At 39.2% G+C, this 13,272-nt stretch overlaps 2 protein-coding genes and 8 non-coding genes across 26 annotated transcripts in view; 1 reads left to right on the top strand and 9 right to left on the bottom strand.

The window, feature by feature from the left end:
* Cep295 (centrosomal protein 295) overlaps positions 1–4,514 on the top strand; it is a 42,670-nt gene extending 38,156 nt beyond the window's left edge. For 3 of the 6 annotated variants that reach the window (XM_060369584.1, XM_060369564.1, XM_060369588.1), the window contains 7 exons: positions 55–200; positions 2,003–2,147; positions 2,506–3,104; positions 3,420–3,557; positions 3,663–3,756; positions 3,843–3,926; positions 4,030–4,514. In XM_060369584.1, coding sequence (XP_060225567.1) covers positions 55–200; positions 2,003–2,147; positions 2,506–3,104; positions 3,420–3,557; positions 3,663–3,756; positions 3,843–3,926; positions 4,030–4,340 — 1,517 coding nt within the window. In that variant the 3' untranslated portion in view covers positions 4,341–4,514. The remainder of the gene's footprint in view (positions 1–54; positions 201–2,002; positions 2,148–2,505; positions 3,105–3,419; positions 3,558–3,662; positions 3,757–3,842; positions 3,927–4,029) is intronic. The other 3 variants (XM_060369577.1, XM_060369574.1, XM_060369568.1) reach the window with 3 other exon arrangements.
* Taf1d (TATA-box binding protein associated factor, RNA polymerase I subunit D) lies at positions 4,133–13,260 on the bottom strand. 12 transcript variants are annotated; one of them, XM_060369611.1, is made up of 14 exons: positions 13,140–13,260; positions 11,957–12,048; positions 10,904–11,288; positions 9,756–9,931; positions 9,411–9,462; positions 8,493–8,665; positions 7,461–7,523; positions 6,842–6,883; positions 6,606–6,636; positions 5,737–5,767; positions 5,475–5,517; positions 5,065–5,108; positions 4,770–4,820; positions 4,133–4,561 (listed from the first exon to the last, which is right to left on the bottom strand). In XM_060369611.1, exons 2-10 carry the CDS (start codon positions 12,025–12,027, stop codon positions 5,756–5,758), a joined length of 1,005 nt encoding a protein of 334 aa, XP_060225594.1. In that variant the 5' UTR covers positions 12,028–12,048; positions 13,140–13,260; the 3' UTR covers positions 4,133–4,561; positions 4,770–4,820; positions 5,065–5,108; positions 5,475–5,517; positions 5,737–5,755. The 12 variants fall into 12 exon arrangements, with proteins under 12 accessions (XP_060225594.1, XP_060225588.1, XP_060225621.1 ...); XM_060369605.1 differs by having other exon boundaries at positions 4,774–4,820; XM_060369638.1 differs by lacking the exon at positions 6,842–6,883 and having other exon boundaries at positions 4,774–4,820.
* Positions 4,612–4,742, bottom strand: LOC132651494 (small nucleolar RNA SNORA25). The gene has a single exon (XR_009589131.1). It is a non-coding gene; the product is annotated as a small nucleolar RNA SNORA25 (small nucleolar RNA).
* LOC132651517 (small nucleolar RNA SNORA32) lies at positions 4,901–5,023 on the bottom strand. Its single transcript, XR_009589142.1, has one exon. It is a non-coding gene; the product is annotated as a small nucleolar RNA SNORA32 (small nucleolar RNA).
* Positions 5,324–5,396, bottom strand: LOC132651478 (small nucleolar RNA Z40). Its single transcript, XR_009589123.1, has one exon. It is a non-coding gene; the product is annotated as a small nucleolar RNA Z40 (small nucleolar RNA).
* On the bottom strand, positions 5,569–5,699 carry LOC132651497 (small nucleolar RNA SNORA1). The gene has a single exon (XR_009589134.1). It is a non-coding gene; the product is annotated as a small nucleolar RNA SNORA1 (small nucleolar RNA).
* LOC132651479 (small nucleolar RNA SNORA8) lies at positions 5,899–6,035 on the bottom strand. The gene has a single exon (XR_009589124.1). It is a non-coding gene; the product is annotated as a small nucleolar RNA SNORA8 (small nucleolar RNA).
* Positions 6,725–6,796, bottom strand: LOC132652051 (small nucleolar RNA SNORD5). Its single transcript, XR_009589544.1, has one exon. It is a non-coding gene; the product is annotated as a small nucleolar RNA SNORD5 (small nucleolar RNA).
* On the bottom strand, positions 6,941–7,070 carry LOC132651523 (small nucleolar RNA SNORA18). Its single transcript, XR_009589143.1, has one exon. It is a non-coding gene; the product is annotated as a small nucleolar RNA SNORA18 (small nucleolar RNA).
* On the bottom strand, positions 7,788–7,915 carry LOC132652035 (small nucleolar RNA SNORA40). Its single transcript, XR_009589531.1, has one exon. It is a non-coding gene; the product is annotated as a small nucleolar RNA SNORA40 (small nucleolar RNA).
* Positions 13,261–13,272: the final 12 nt, after the last annotated feature.

Below are 13,272 nucleotides of genomic sequence, written 5' to 3'. Positions count from 1 at the left end.
TTCCCAAGTTTCACCGCAGGTTTTTAAAGGTATCTTTTTTTTTCCCCTCAAAAGTTCCAGCTGTGGACCTTGACTTTCCGGAATTAGAACACTTATTTCCACACTTGCATCGTATGCTCTTTAAACCCTTAGAACCACATCTAGATTTTGACTTGTCATCATCCTCTGGAATTTCTCAAGACAACAAAGACTTTTACCAGGTACATTATAGTTAATTGCATTGAGTATTATGAATGGGTGTTTTGTTTTATTTTTTTATAGTCCAAGCTGAAACGTGGTATGTTGCTGATTCAGTCTGACTCTCCTATGTGCTAGGATTATAGGTGTGCACCACCATGCGAGCTTGAGTCTTTTCTTTTGTAGAAAAGTTGGCAGCCTATTAGAATCATAGAAAGGGATGTCACTTTCTTCAGATGCTCAGCAAATAACCTTCCACCTGTGCTTATGCAAGCAATCCTGGTAAAGCAGTGGTCACATATACATACACAAAGGATATGAAAGTAGGAGGGGTCCTTTTGTAAGAAAGGCTCAGGAGGAGAAAGTGTAGGAATGACTAAAATTCTTTATATATGCAAGAAATTTATTTTTATATATTAACATACACATGCATGATTAGTCACATTTTCGATTGGATCAGTTTTGGTATATTTTACTGTTTTAAATATTAGCACACTAAATGTATATTGCTAAGTTTATAAGCATAAATTTGTAATATTATCCCTTTTATAAAAACTAAAAAAAAAAAATTTTCCCCCTAATACAAACACCACACCTCTGATCAATTACATTAGAATCTTAGACAACTAAGTGTGTACACATACACATTCTGTTTCCCAAGTTTTTCTTATGTGGAAACAAACAGGGAGGTCATGTACACTTGTAATCCAAGAACTTTGAAGCAGATGAAGGCCAGCCTGCTGCAGAGATGCCTATGTCAGTCAACCTCATTTCTAGCCATAAGAGCTGAGAACTGTTTTAGAGTGTTGTTCTTTTTTTAAATATCTTACTCATATAAAACAATCTTAACTGTTAAATACAATTCAACTAGTAAGTACAATTTCATGGAATTTTAAAAATGTTTTCCTTCAGTTATAAAGCAAAGCCCAAAATGAACTTCATAATTCTGTAGCCTGGTAGTTTTTCACATTTATTGTATGTACCACATGCAAGCATGTGCTTTCGGTATGGCGTATATGTCAAAATCAAAGGACAGCTTTAGACAGTCTTCTTATACTATGTGATCTTAAGAGGTCAAACTGAGGCCACTGGGCTTTGTATGCCAAGTCCCAAGTCCTACAGACTGACATTTTTGATAGCTAATCTATATGGTGTCTATTTGTCAGAAAAAATATTTAGGGATATTTATAAGGTCTTCATCTGAAAATCATGTTTGTAAGGCGGCATGTTCATTCTCCTGCACAAGGAGAAAAGATAAACTTTGTTCTGACAAGACAGACAGATTCATCAGTACAGTGTTAACAGAGTTTAAGGCCACTGGGAAGGAGGAAAAAAAGAAAACCAAAACCAGACTCAATCCAAATTATAAGTAGATGATTTTAATACTGCTAGCTGGGCAACAGCCTTAAAGCCAAGTCAAAGCTGTGCCATACAGAGAAGAGGGGATTTTTTTTAAGGTGGAGACCAGTTACTTTCTGTGGAATTTGCAGCTTTATGAGAAACTGCTTCAATCCCTTTAGCTATGTGAGGCACTGTCCCTCTCCCCCTGTACAAACCTATAAAGGAACTGTCTCACTTATCAGTGTTTAGGTTTACAGACACCAGAGCAGACTGAAACAGTTAAAGCATTCTGAGCAAGGTACAGGCTCCTGGCTCATTTTTCAGGAATTTAGGTCAGCAGCTACAAAGAAGGGTATCTGGTTTAGAATGGAATTTCTTTACATTCATGGTTTTGTGATGACTACAGGTTGTAATTAAGGAATTTAGTTGATTAGCAATATAGAATCAGTCTCAGCCCTTTTTTTGTTCTTACTGTTCTCAACAGAGCTCAGAATCTTCATCTGAAAATCATGTTTTTAAGGCATCATCCACAAGCACAGTTGATTTCACAGCACTGAGGAGCTTGCCTTCTGACTCAAGACTGAACCAGCAACTTGAAACTAACCTTGCTCAGGGTTTTGCTGCTGAGGGTATGCGTGACTAAGTTAGAGAGAGCTGAATAAACTTGAAGATCCTCCCCCATTTCTTTGGCATAGTTTCATCACCCCTTAATCTGTTCCCTTAAATATAATCCTTTCTTCCAGAACTTTGTATGTACACACATGTACATGTCCACATTGTATTTTTGTTATTCAGAACTCTCATGAGAATACACTTAGGGCCCAAAAACCATGTAATTTATTAGATATTAGTATGTGATTTTTCAAATCACTGACTGTTGCAATTTATTGTGTTTGCACACAGCTACTTTTCCTTCTAAAAGTTTGCAGTTTAAAATGTAACTCTATCCAGGGCTTTGCTAACTTTGTGAAATCATTTTTAATGCAGGGTCTGAACAGTCTTTTCAACAGCTTCTACCAGAATTCTCCTCACAGGAAAGCCAACATGCTGATCTACCGAGTATTCATAGCATTGAAGCAAGAGGTACTTCCCAAAGCATGGAAAGCCAGAACATTTTTGAGCAGACTGAAATAGTAAACAATAAGAAAAGAAGTGTCCATTTCCCATCTTTGACAGAAAATTTGACTCCAGCTTGCAGTCCATCTAATGATGCTACTCTATTTCATCAGTTACATATGCAGCACAGCACACCATGCGGATCCATCTCTAGTGAGTGCTCAGTAAAGCAACTAGAAACCAAAGAAATGCTGGGCTTTGAAGAACTGTCAAGGACAGCTGCAATGTCACAAAGCCAAAGACCCACTGAAGATGAAAATGTACAAGACTCTAAGTTGTATATAGGTACGGTGGAGATGGAAACTTCAACTCATGGACCTAATTCATTAAGCATCCAAAATGAAAAGCCCACTCAGAATGTAATTAAAACTGAAACTACAAAAGCTGTAACAAACCTGTCTCAGCTGGCACAAGCAGAGCGCATCACAAACTCAGAGTCTCATTCCTTTCGGAGCCCTATTCCAGTCTGGGTAAGGACTGTTTTATAGAGCAGCACTTAACATTTTCTAGCAAGTGTAGCTCAGTGTTGTTCCAATGCTATAGCCAACCAGATGTGGTTTTCCCTAATACATACTGTGGCTGAAGGAATGGCATACACTCCTTAATACCTTGTGGGTCTCACATCGAAACCAGCCTGGTCCAGAAGTTGCTAGTCTTGAGACCTTGCCAGCTAGGTGTCTCAGCCTTCCCACTTTTAGGGAAAACCCAGCAGTCACCACGCCCACACACCTGTTTCATAAGACCTTGCTACTTGAACATTATGTTCACTTTGAATTGCTGCACAGGAAACAGAATCTGGCTATGGTATAATGGAAGAACCAGATCTCACTCTAGTAAGCACCAGTGACATCAGTGTTGCTGAAACAGATCTTGCAAACCTGACACTTGAAGAAAAAGATAATGAAGCACAAAGCTGTTCCCAGGTAAATGCCTGTGACTGGAAATAGGAGTCTTTGATATGCAACTAAACTGGCAGCGGGAGGGAAAATAAAATTTGGTTTAGGAAAACAAGACTTTCTTGCAATTAGGCAGGTGGATTTCTGCCCCTACTTTCATCGGAAACTTCTGATATCAGAGATGTATTAGAGCCTTGTGTGGATCAGCCCACAGTGACACCTTCAGGTAAGCAAGCCCTTTATTATCAGTCTCTACCTAGACAGCCAGCAATTATTTGTACATCTATGAATAATCTTTCTCTAAAATTACAGCTATGTCAAGTAGCTCACAAGACTCCTTTATGAAAAAAAGGACATCTACGGAGCAATCCTACCAGAGACAGATGCGAAATAAAGGTTAATTCCCTCAAACCAACACATCCTAAGAGAACCTGTTTACAGGTATGTTTAGCAGTAGCGATCCAAAAGTCTAAAGAACCCGTTATTTACTGCTGCTCAGGTTCATTCTTAAGCCGCCTGAAAGGTGTGAATAAAGTTAGAGCATCTCCAGAAGAGAGGAAAGCTAGACAAGCCCTCATAAACCAGAAGGCACTAAGGTATGGTTTTTGTTGTTCATCTGCTTTATTTTGCCACACATGCCCACACTTACATTCATATATTTATTACAGATTATACAAGCAGTTAGCTGAAGTAAAACAGCAAAGAGAAGAAAAAGCAAAGCAAGAAGTCGGTGACCAAAGTACAGCAAGGGCGAAAGAATTTCATAAGGTGAGCAGGAGCCAATGTTTCACTAACAAAGGCAAAAACTAAAACAAAACCTGAATTTGATCTTCATTCCTTCTGCAGGAAACACTACAGAAACTTCGAGCCAAATACACATGCTGACTTCTCGCAAATTGTGTAAAGGGTTTTCTTTTAGTTTATTTAATGTACATAAACCTAGATATATTTATATGTAAAACCAATAAAGTTTTGTTTATGGGATGATTCTTCTGTCCATCCAGGTCATTATGTTCTAGATTTCTGAATACCTAAAAGAGAAGAAGCCATAAATTAAGTCTTGAAACTTGATTCAGGAGATGCATGTATCTTCATAGAAAAACACAGCACTATCAAAAGTGCCTGTTTTGCTCTGTGAAGAACGTCAATCTTTGGTCACAGCGTTAAGAGCTTTTGGTCTTAAAGCCCAACAAGCCCTCTTTGAAATGACCTTTTACTACCTGCCTCCCATATACCTACCTACCTCAAAGATGGTCCATATATACCTATCCAAAGATGGTCCAGTGTGCCCTGCATGAGAAGAACATGGGCATAATCAGCTGAGCAACTAACTACTTATCATTAATCATTAGTTACTTGGAAAAGATTTAAAGTGTCCCCAACAGGTTAACTGCTAGCCAAGTAGCACACAGAAAAAAACCTAATGGGATTTTTTTTATGGTCATGTCCACAGCAAATGAGAAACTGCATTCTAAAAGCCTTGGTAATGACCATTACTTTATAACATGATTAAAATGACTATTATATTACTTGCCTTTATTCTTTTATCCTTGGCTTAACAACTTCAAAGTTCTCAACCTGTGGGAAAGTTTTTCAAATTCATATGATAAAATTACAAAAATTTCTACATGAGGTTTAGTTTTCAAAGTGTAAAAATGAGGGCATATTAACCACAGAACCAGATGGGCTACATGAAGCCAAGATTGTCTTGTAAGCCCAAGAGGATTCCCAATGGTTAAAGGAGTGGGGCCCCAGGCCTGCATACGTGGGATCTGTAGAGACCTACCCAGCGTAGATGTTCAGAAAGGCTACTTTCTTTCAGCCCACTCAGAGCAGTTGAACATTTTGCCCATCATCACAACATCTGTCACTGGTATCATCGTCAACCCTGATAGTTGACTTCACGTAACTTATAATGCTGTTCTTCTAAAGTTAACATCTTACCGGAAGATTTCTGATGATGTCTTCAATTTAGAAACCTAAAAGACTGATAATAGAATAGAAAGTATTGTGAGATTACTAACATCTACACATTCAATAGTGTTACAGGTCTCATTGTCACCACTGTAACTTATCTACCGTGATGGAAGCATGACCTGTGTCAATTTAGCCACAATGACCAATTCTGGACACTGACCAACAGTGCCCATTCTTATGTACAATGAGGCATCTACTCAAGTTAGAAGCAACAGAAACAATGCCTTACCATTTTAACGTAGGCTTCACTAGTTGACACCCTAGGAAGAAAAGGAATAGTTTGTTCAGCAGGTAACACTTGCCACCAAGCTTTAAAGCCAGTTATTCGCCAGAAATCAGAGACCCAACTTACATGCTGCTTTGACAGCCCCAAATAATATATATAATAATAAACTGTATCATTAGAAATACCAGGTTTAACATGCACAAAGCCAAGAAACCAACGATGCCAGATAGTGAGTTTCTATCGCACTGTCTTTTGAACACCCAGAAGGAAAGAACTCCTGAGTGCAGATACCATGCAGTGCAATTCCTAATCCTGAATTCCAACAAGCAGGAGACCTACTCAAATAAAAGATACTCTTCTTGGGGGATACACATACATGCACAGAGTTGGTGATGGGTACCTTCCCTGATCACTCCTAATGCTATATCTCCTGAGGATTTCTAACTGAAGCCGAGTTTCCAGATTTGGCTATCATACATATCTGCCTGGCTGCTAGGGTTTTGATTTATATAGTACTTATCCACTGAGCCACAGTCAAGAATTTTATTTTCTAAGTCAAGTTTCCCCATTTCCCAGGCTGATCTCAGGCTTGGATCTTGCCATCTCAGAATTCCAACTCCTAAGATTACAAGTGTGGGACAAGCACACTAGTACATGGCGAATCTTTAAAAATCTTTAAAAAAAGAACTACTAAATGAACATTTCTAGCCATTTTGATCTGCCATTTGAATGATGTATAAGCACAAATTAGAAAACCTTTTTTTCTAGTCTGTACAGACAAAAGATACTTTTGCTGAAGTTTACAGTTAGATCTGGATCTTGAGACACTGGATTTAGATTGTTTTTTTAACAAACAATTTAGTTTTACTTACCAACATCTCTGAAGTCTGATCATATTCATTCCTAAAGAACAGTGAAAGACTTTAAAAAGTATGACAGAATTTCCTGTTATAAAAACTATACTCCTGTCCAACTCAATAGCTGTAGCCAGTTCTGTCAGAATTAAGTTTTAGTTCATGTCTGTATCATTCAGCAGTTGAACAGTTTAATTCATCATCTGAACTGCAACTGTTTTCCCAAGATGACATACAGTGCCACCAAAACTCACCTAACACTCGGAATATGGATCTTTATGAAGGATATGCACTGCCTGAAGGGGAAAAAAATCCCAAGTGATATACATTAGTGTTCCACACTTTGTTACTTGTTTTGTATGCAGTTCCTTCCCACAGATCTAATAAACAGTCCCGTGAGTCAAGGAAAACCACAAGTTACTATATGAGGCGTTTCCAACGACGTGTGGCTACTAGGGAAGCCCCATCGGGATAGACCTCAAAAACAAGAACTATAATGCTGCTCTCAAGCCAACCTCTGTATCTACAAACAGGCGATTAAGGAAATCACCTGAGAACAGTAGGCTAGCACAGTAAGCTCAAGGTTAAGATTCTTACAGTGCCGGGTTCACAAATACTCATTTTACCACATGGAAAAGTTTCTTTTAGCATTATATATAAAATGTTTTTAGCATTATATATAAAAGAGGCTAAAAAGGTGCAGTCAGACTTTAGGAACAGTATTGTTGTAGTTAACTAATACTTCTAAAACTACCATTGTATGAGAAAGTTTAAGATCCTAACTTATGTATGAGACCTTACAGCCTTCAATGTTTATTGCATTATTCTGCTAAACCTACCTATCTCAGTTCAAATTGACAATATGCTACTTACAACACTGAAACAAGCATCCTTTCGTGGGTGTCTTCCAATTCTGACTTCATAATCAAGACAAACCTTGAAAGAGAGAATATTCATCTAACATACCTTTTTTTTTCTTTATGGAGACAGGGTTTCTGAGTAGCCTTGGCTGACCTAGACTCACTTTGTATACCAGGCTAGCCTCAAATTCACCTGCCTTGTATAACACTATGCCTATCTTAAGACATCTTTATAGGATAAAGTGTGTGCGTATACACACACACACACACATATATATATACACATATACATTTCTAGCCTATTGCTAGAAACCAACCTCATAGAATACTTGTGCTCTTTTATATTCCTTCTTGAATGTATCAAAACTCATACTGAACAATGAGTTCTGGGTTGCAAAAGAGGATTTAATTTAGCACCTGTCCAAGCTGCCTTTGTCCACTAGCTGAACAAAAACACACACAAGTGCTACCAAAGGAATGCATACATATATCTGACACAAAACAGCTTACAATTATGACCACAGTATGAACAGTAGCAACATTCATAATCTCTTAGGGGAAGACAGGTCACTCAAGATCTACACACCTAGCCATATGCTGGCACACAGGTAGTAGCATCAAGAAGTTGTGTGGGTATGTGAAGGGCTAGGATTAAGAGTGCTCTTGCAGGATTGTGGTTCAGTTCCCATCACTCCCACAATGGCTGGCTAATAACCATTTTATAACTCCAGTTCCAAGGGCTTTAATGTTTTCTGACCTTGGGTACCAGGATGCATAGTATACACACACAGCCAAAAATAGACACAATTCTTTCCTAAAAATGTTTGGACCAAAGCACTGAAGAGGCCAAGGTTCCTGAAATTAGAATCAAAATCACACTTGCTTTAAATGTTATAGTAATCCCTATAGGGTCTTTTACTCTGAAATCAAGCACTGAAAAGAAAGTACTTCATAAAATTTTATTAGCTTTGCCCAGAAATGTTATCCTCTTCCCCAGATTGGTTAAGATGATTTTATGCTTCATCTAGCTGGTATACACAATCACCTGTGTTCTTTACCTTCTTTGGTATTCACATGTTCGTCTTTCCAGCTTGTTCTGTGCTGTGTAGTATCTTTGGCCTTGGATTTTTTAGAGAATCCAAATTCTTTCTTACTCTTCTCTTGTCCTAAATTCCTCTTCCTTGGGAATTCTGAGCTTATTATGAAGCAGCTATCTTCCTGCATTTAATAGAAACATTAGTAACTAAACTCACCACTGACAGGTGAATGCTATATCTACTCCTCAGTACACCATTTTCTCATTTGACAGCTTATATTGAGGGCACACCAGACTAGCTAAATGTATTTTCCTGGGAGCTGGAGAGATGGCTCAGTGGTGAAGAACACTGGCTTCTCTTCCTTCCAGGACTATGATTCAATTTTAAGGACACAACCTGTGTATAACTCCAGGTCCAAAGGATCTACACTCTCTTCCCATGCTAGCAGGTTAATCTATTCATCTGTGGTCAAGAGTTAATTATCTCTCATAAAATGGAGACAAAAGACTGCCTTTTAGCCATAAGTGTACCCATACCTGTATGCAGGATCACACATATTCTACACACCAAAGCTAAGATTATAGCCCAAGCAATATGCACTGTCATAGATGTAAACACACAGACAAGGCTTTGAACCAACAGTGGGGCTAAGAGAAATATAATCACAAAAAGTAAAGCCCCCAATAATCAAATAACCTAAACATAGTGTGGGACTGGGAAGAGACAAGGGAGGGGGCTACAGCTGGGATAAAAAATGAATAAAATATGAATAAACCATATGAATAAAAAATAAATTTAAAAAATATTCTAAACATAGCGTTCATTTTCCCTTTCCCACATTAAGCTTTTTTGAAGTTTAAATGGAATTTAAAAAGCAAAATACAACTTCTACCATTTTATAACTAGAATAAAAATCAGCCACTTACAACCAATTTGATATCACTTTCAGACTCAGGATTCGTTGCCTCATCTTCTGTTCTGTAACATTAAATAATATGTGTCACAAGGCAGTAGTTACTACTGAAACCTAGTCAAAGGAAAACATCCTCCCAAAGCTGTCCTGTGCTTATGTGCATATGCCTCAGATTAAACAAACAATCCTAAATGAGTTATGATTAGTATTTAATTTTATAGGTGGCATATACCTTTAATTTCAGCACCTGGGAGATAGAGGCGGGTAAATCAGACCCAACAAAGCTACACAGCAGTGAGACAGTCTTAAAATAGTTAAATTTGGAGTGAGATACTTGAATAACCAAGTTCCAACTTACAATGACTCTTCAATAGGAGAAAGAGGACCATCATCATCCATGTACTTGTGTCTACGGCTGTCAAGGTCTTCCTTTTCTAAATCCTCCCCAGCATGCATCTGCTTCAAGCATTCTGTAAGATGGTGCTCATACTTGAGTTTTTCAATGTGGTGAAAAAATCCTCTTGCAACAGCTTGCTGCAAGTTAGAACATACAATTCCTTAACTATTAAAACATGTATTCATTAGAAACAAGCTTGAAACTGTGCCAAGGGCTTGTTCTTGGGTACTGTCTTCACTATCCAAGTTTGGAATCACAGTAGAATCACCACATACACAGCATTTACATTGTTTATATGTTTTTTGTTTTTCCAAATCTGGTCCCCTGGAAACCACAAGAGGGCACTGCTAGGGTTACATGATTGGAAGCAACCATGTAGGTAGGGTACCAGGAATTTAACTTGGGTTTTCTGGAAATACTCTTAGCTGTACCTGTACAACCCTTGTCTTAGTTAAGCTTTAGCTGCCAACGAGACAGCTCAAAAATCACTTCACATGAGATCTCAACTGAGGTACTGCTTAGTTTTGTACAGTGATTGCACAGGTGGTACCATTCCTTCAGCAACAGCTCCTCAACTACAATGCACATGACCAGCTATCAAGCACCATCCTTCATGGTCCTATTCTCCATCCCTTTCTGGGTAGATACTTCTGAAAATGAGTATTAAGAAATGACATCATAGGCCAGGCGTGGTGACATATATATGCCTTTAATCCCAGCACTGAAGATTTTCTGTGAGTACAAGGCCAACCTGGCCTACAAAGTTCTAGGCCAGTCAGAGTTGTTACACCTGGGATTAGGGGAGGGGGGAATGATACTATACTTGCTGATGACCCTGAAATGACAAATTTGAAGGCAACTGAGAAGAAGGTTGGGTGTGGTATACTTCAGTGTAGTGACATTGAAGGGATTCTGAATATGAAGAAATGATCCCAATACCATTCTCTAAATCTGTATTTCCACTAACAGTATGCCTGTGCAGATTTCAGACACTGCACTGATGTTTCTGCTGACTTTACATGGTAGTCACCAAAACTTCCATGTATCCCTCAGACAGTGGCCAACAAACCATTCCATTTTCCCATATTCACCTTCAAAAAACAGCTCACCTCATATGTTAAAATTTTCTTCCAAGGTAAAGCTTTTCTTCCATTTTCAGATTCTAAGAATGGGAACATAGCTCCTTTGTCTTTAATCTGTTTCACATCTATCTGTGACCTTCTAATGTTTCTTCTAATGCTTCCAGGTGGTCTTCCTCTTGGTCTTAATTTGGGCCTATATTTTCTCTTTTTTCTCCTTTTCCGTTTCTTGTTCTTAAATCTTTCAAAAATAGCCCTTAAAGTCAAAGGCCTTGGTTCAAAAGACGAGTCACTTGATGAATCAGTTTCAACACTTGTAGGTGCAGTAACACATTTTACAGTGGAGTTTCTTTGCTTTTGTGTAGCTGGAGGAACACACTGTGTTTTAAATAAGCTGCTATCAGATGAGTCATCACTAAAATAAAAATTAGATTGTATTACTGAATTATCACTAGACATAATCCCCACCCTAGTTTCAGAACTCCAACACCATCTACTAACCTGAGAGGACCAGAAAGACTTATGTGTAGGCAATGCACTCATGAAAAGATGCTAAAAATTCAATGTACATTTCTTCCAAAGCCAATCCCTTAAAATCTTAACAAATATTTTAGAACAGACTCAGTACCAGGTAACCACTGTGTCCTTGCCTTATCTAAAACAAGGCTTGTTAAAATGTATCTCCCAAAAAAAGAAACTCCAGTTAACTACTAAAGCTTCCACTATTAAGACAAAAATGGGCCAATGTAATTAATCAGAAAAATATCTCCAAAAAGCTTATCTAAAAGAAAACTATAGAATATATTCCACTTTTACATTTTCAAGCTCAGAGTCAACTGCAGTTAAGTTTTTAAAACTGTATTAGTCAACCTGAAAGATAAATGCTAATCCAGTTTATCTATTACCTTTCCTAACAAGCATTACAATAACTTCCCATCATTGAAACATACTGGGTCCCAGGGTGTGCGAACATGCCTTCAATCCAGCTCTTGAGAGTTGCCAGCCATGGCTACCTATCGAGATGCTGTCTCATGATATACTGAACATTTTGAAAGAAACACGTGGACCCAAAAGCTCCCTTACCTTTGGTTTCGAATATCCTCAGCTCTGTCAGATGTTATGGAGTCAACAGAACTCACTTCTGATTGAGCCATCACTTTGCCTTCCCCAGTTTTCTGTAATTACAAATTTTAGTCATGTACTATGGACCGTACTCTTTTGATCTGCTTCTTAAAATTTTTTAACTCTTTGGGTTCGCCCTTCTGTTAATTCCAGCTGCATCAGATGATGGGCTCCTTTTGACTACCTGGGTACTTTCATATATGGCATACATTCACACAGTATTTTTCCCATCTACAAATGAAAGAAACCACATACCGATGCACATTGCTTGCGAAATGTACACCAAGGAGCACCTCTTGGCTTTAACCACCAACACCAGCCACACAGTGATATAGCATTATTAATTCCTATGTGGGCTGCCACCTTAGCACTAGGAGGGTTGAACAAGAATATCAGTTTGGGCAGATGGACTATACAGAGTGTCTCAAAGATAAATTATAACTGCTCAAGATACCACAAGCCTGTAATAGTGTACAGTCCCAACACAGTGTACAAGGACGGTTAAGACAGGGCTGGAGAGATGGCTTAGCAGTTAAGAGTCCTGGTGGCCCTCCAGAGGACTTAATTAGATTCCTAGTACCCACATGGCAATTTAAAAATCCTGTAACTAATCAGAACCTTCAAGGGTAACAGGTGACTAAGACCTTAAGCTGGCAAATACCCACTACACATGAATTGCTTTTACATTAACTCATCAAAATTAAAATTTCACATGACTGCACCGACGGTAACTCTAGATAACTGCAAACTTCACTGTAGAAACCTATCTTTCAAACTCTGAAGGTGCAAGTTTTGGAGACCACGTGGTGAGTGGCAAGCTATCGACTCAGAATTAAGTACGTAGGGCGACCGACAAGAGCCTCTGAAGCACAGTAAGAGATGTGGGCAGCCAGCACACGGCCCATTACACACTAAGAAAGCCCTCCTCCCCAGATACACCTTGTCATCTCCCAACGGCGTCGGGGGAGCCCTTTGCGGCCTGCGGGGGCCCGAAGCCTAGCCCGCTCCGCTGCTCAACCAACAACAGCGCCGTTTCCGCTCAGACAGCCCAAGGCGCCCCGGCCCGTGTTGACCGTGACCCCTGCGTCCCCCATAGGGTCAGCCGCGGTAGACAGAACGCCTTCGCACAGGAACAACTGCTTACCTCCTTCACCGCGCCAAAAAGAACGCGCTGCGCCCAGGCGCCTGCCTTAGACAAGGCCGAAATCTCGCGCGAGCTCTTCGCGGCGGGTGACTTCAAGAGCGAACGCCAGTTGACCCGCCCCCAAGGGGCACGG

This window comes from Meriones unguiculatus, chromosome 1 (genome assembly GCF_030254825.1).
Source record: "Meriones unguiculatus strain TT.TT164.6M chromosome 1, Bangor_MerUng_6.1, whole genome shotgun sequence".
In the NCBI taxonomy this organism is placed as follows: domain Eukaryota; kingdom Metazoa; phylum Chordata; class Mammalia; order Rodentia; family Muridae; genus Meriones; species Meriones unguiculatus.
This window is presented reverse-complemented; position numbering and strand designations above follow the sequence as displayed.

Bases quoted from the DNA above. Each gene is read 5' to 3' on its own strand.
- Taf1d (XM_060369611.1), bottom strand. From the start codon at position 12,027: ATGGCTCAATCAGAAGTGAGTTCTGTTGACTCCATAACATCTGACAGA. The intron at 8,666-9,410 runs GTAAGTGGCTGA...TATTAAATGCAG, and splicing joins AAAGTGATATCAAATTGGTT to GAAGATAGCTGCTTCATAAT. The intron at 6,637-6,841 runs GTGAGTTTTGGT...ACTGTTCTTTAG, and splicing joins ATCCATATTCCGAGTGTTAG to GAATGAATATGATCAGACTT.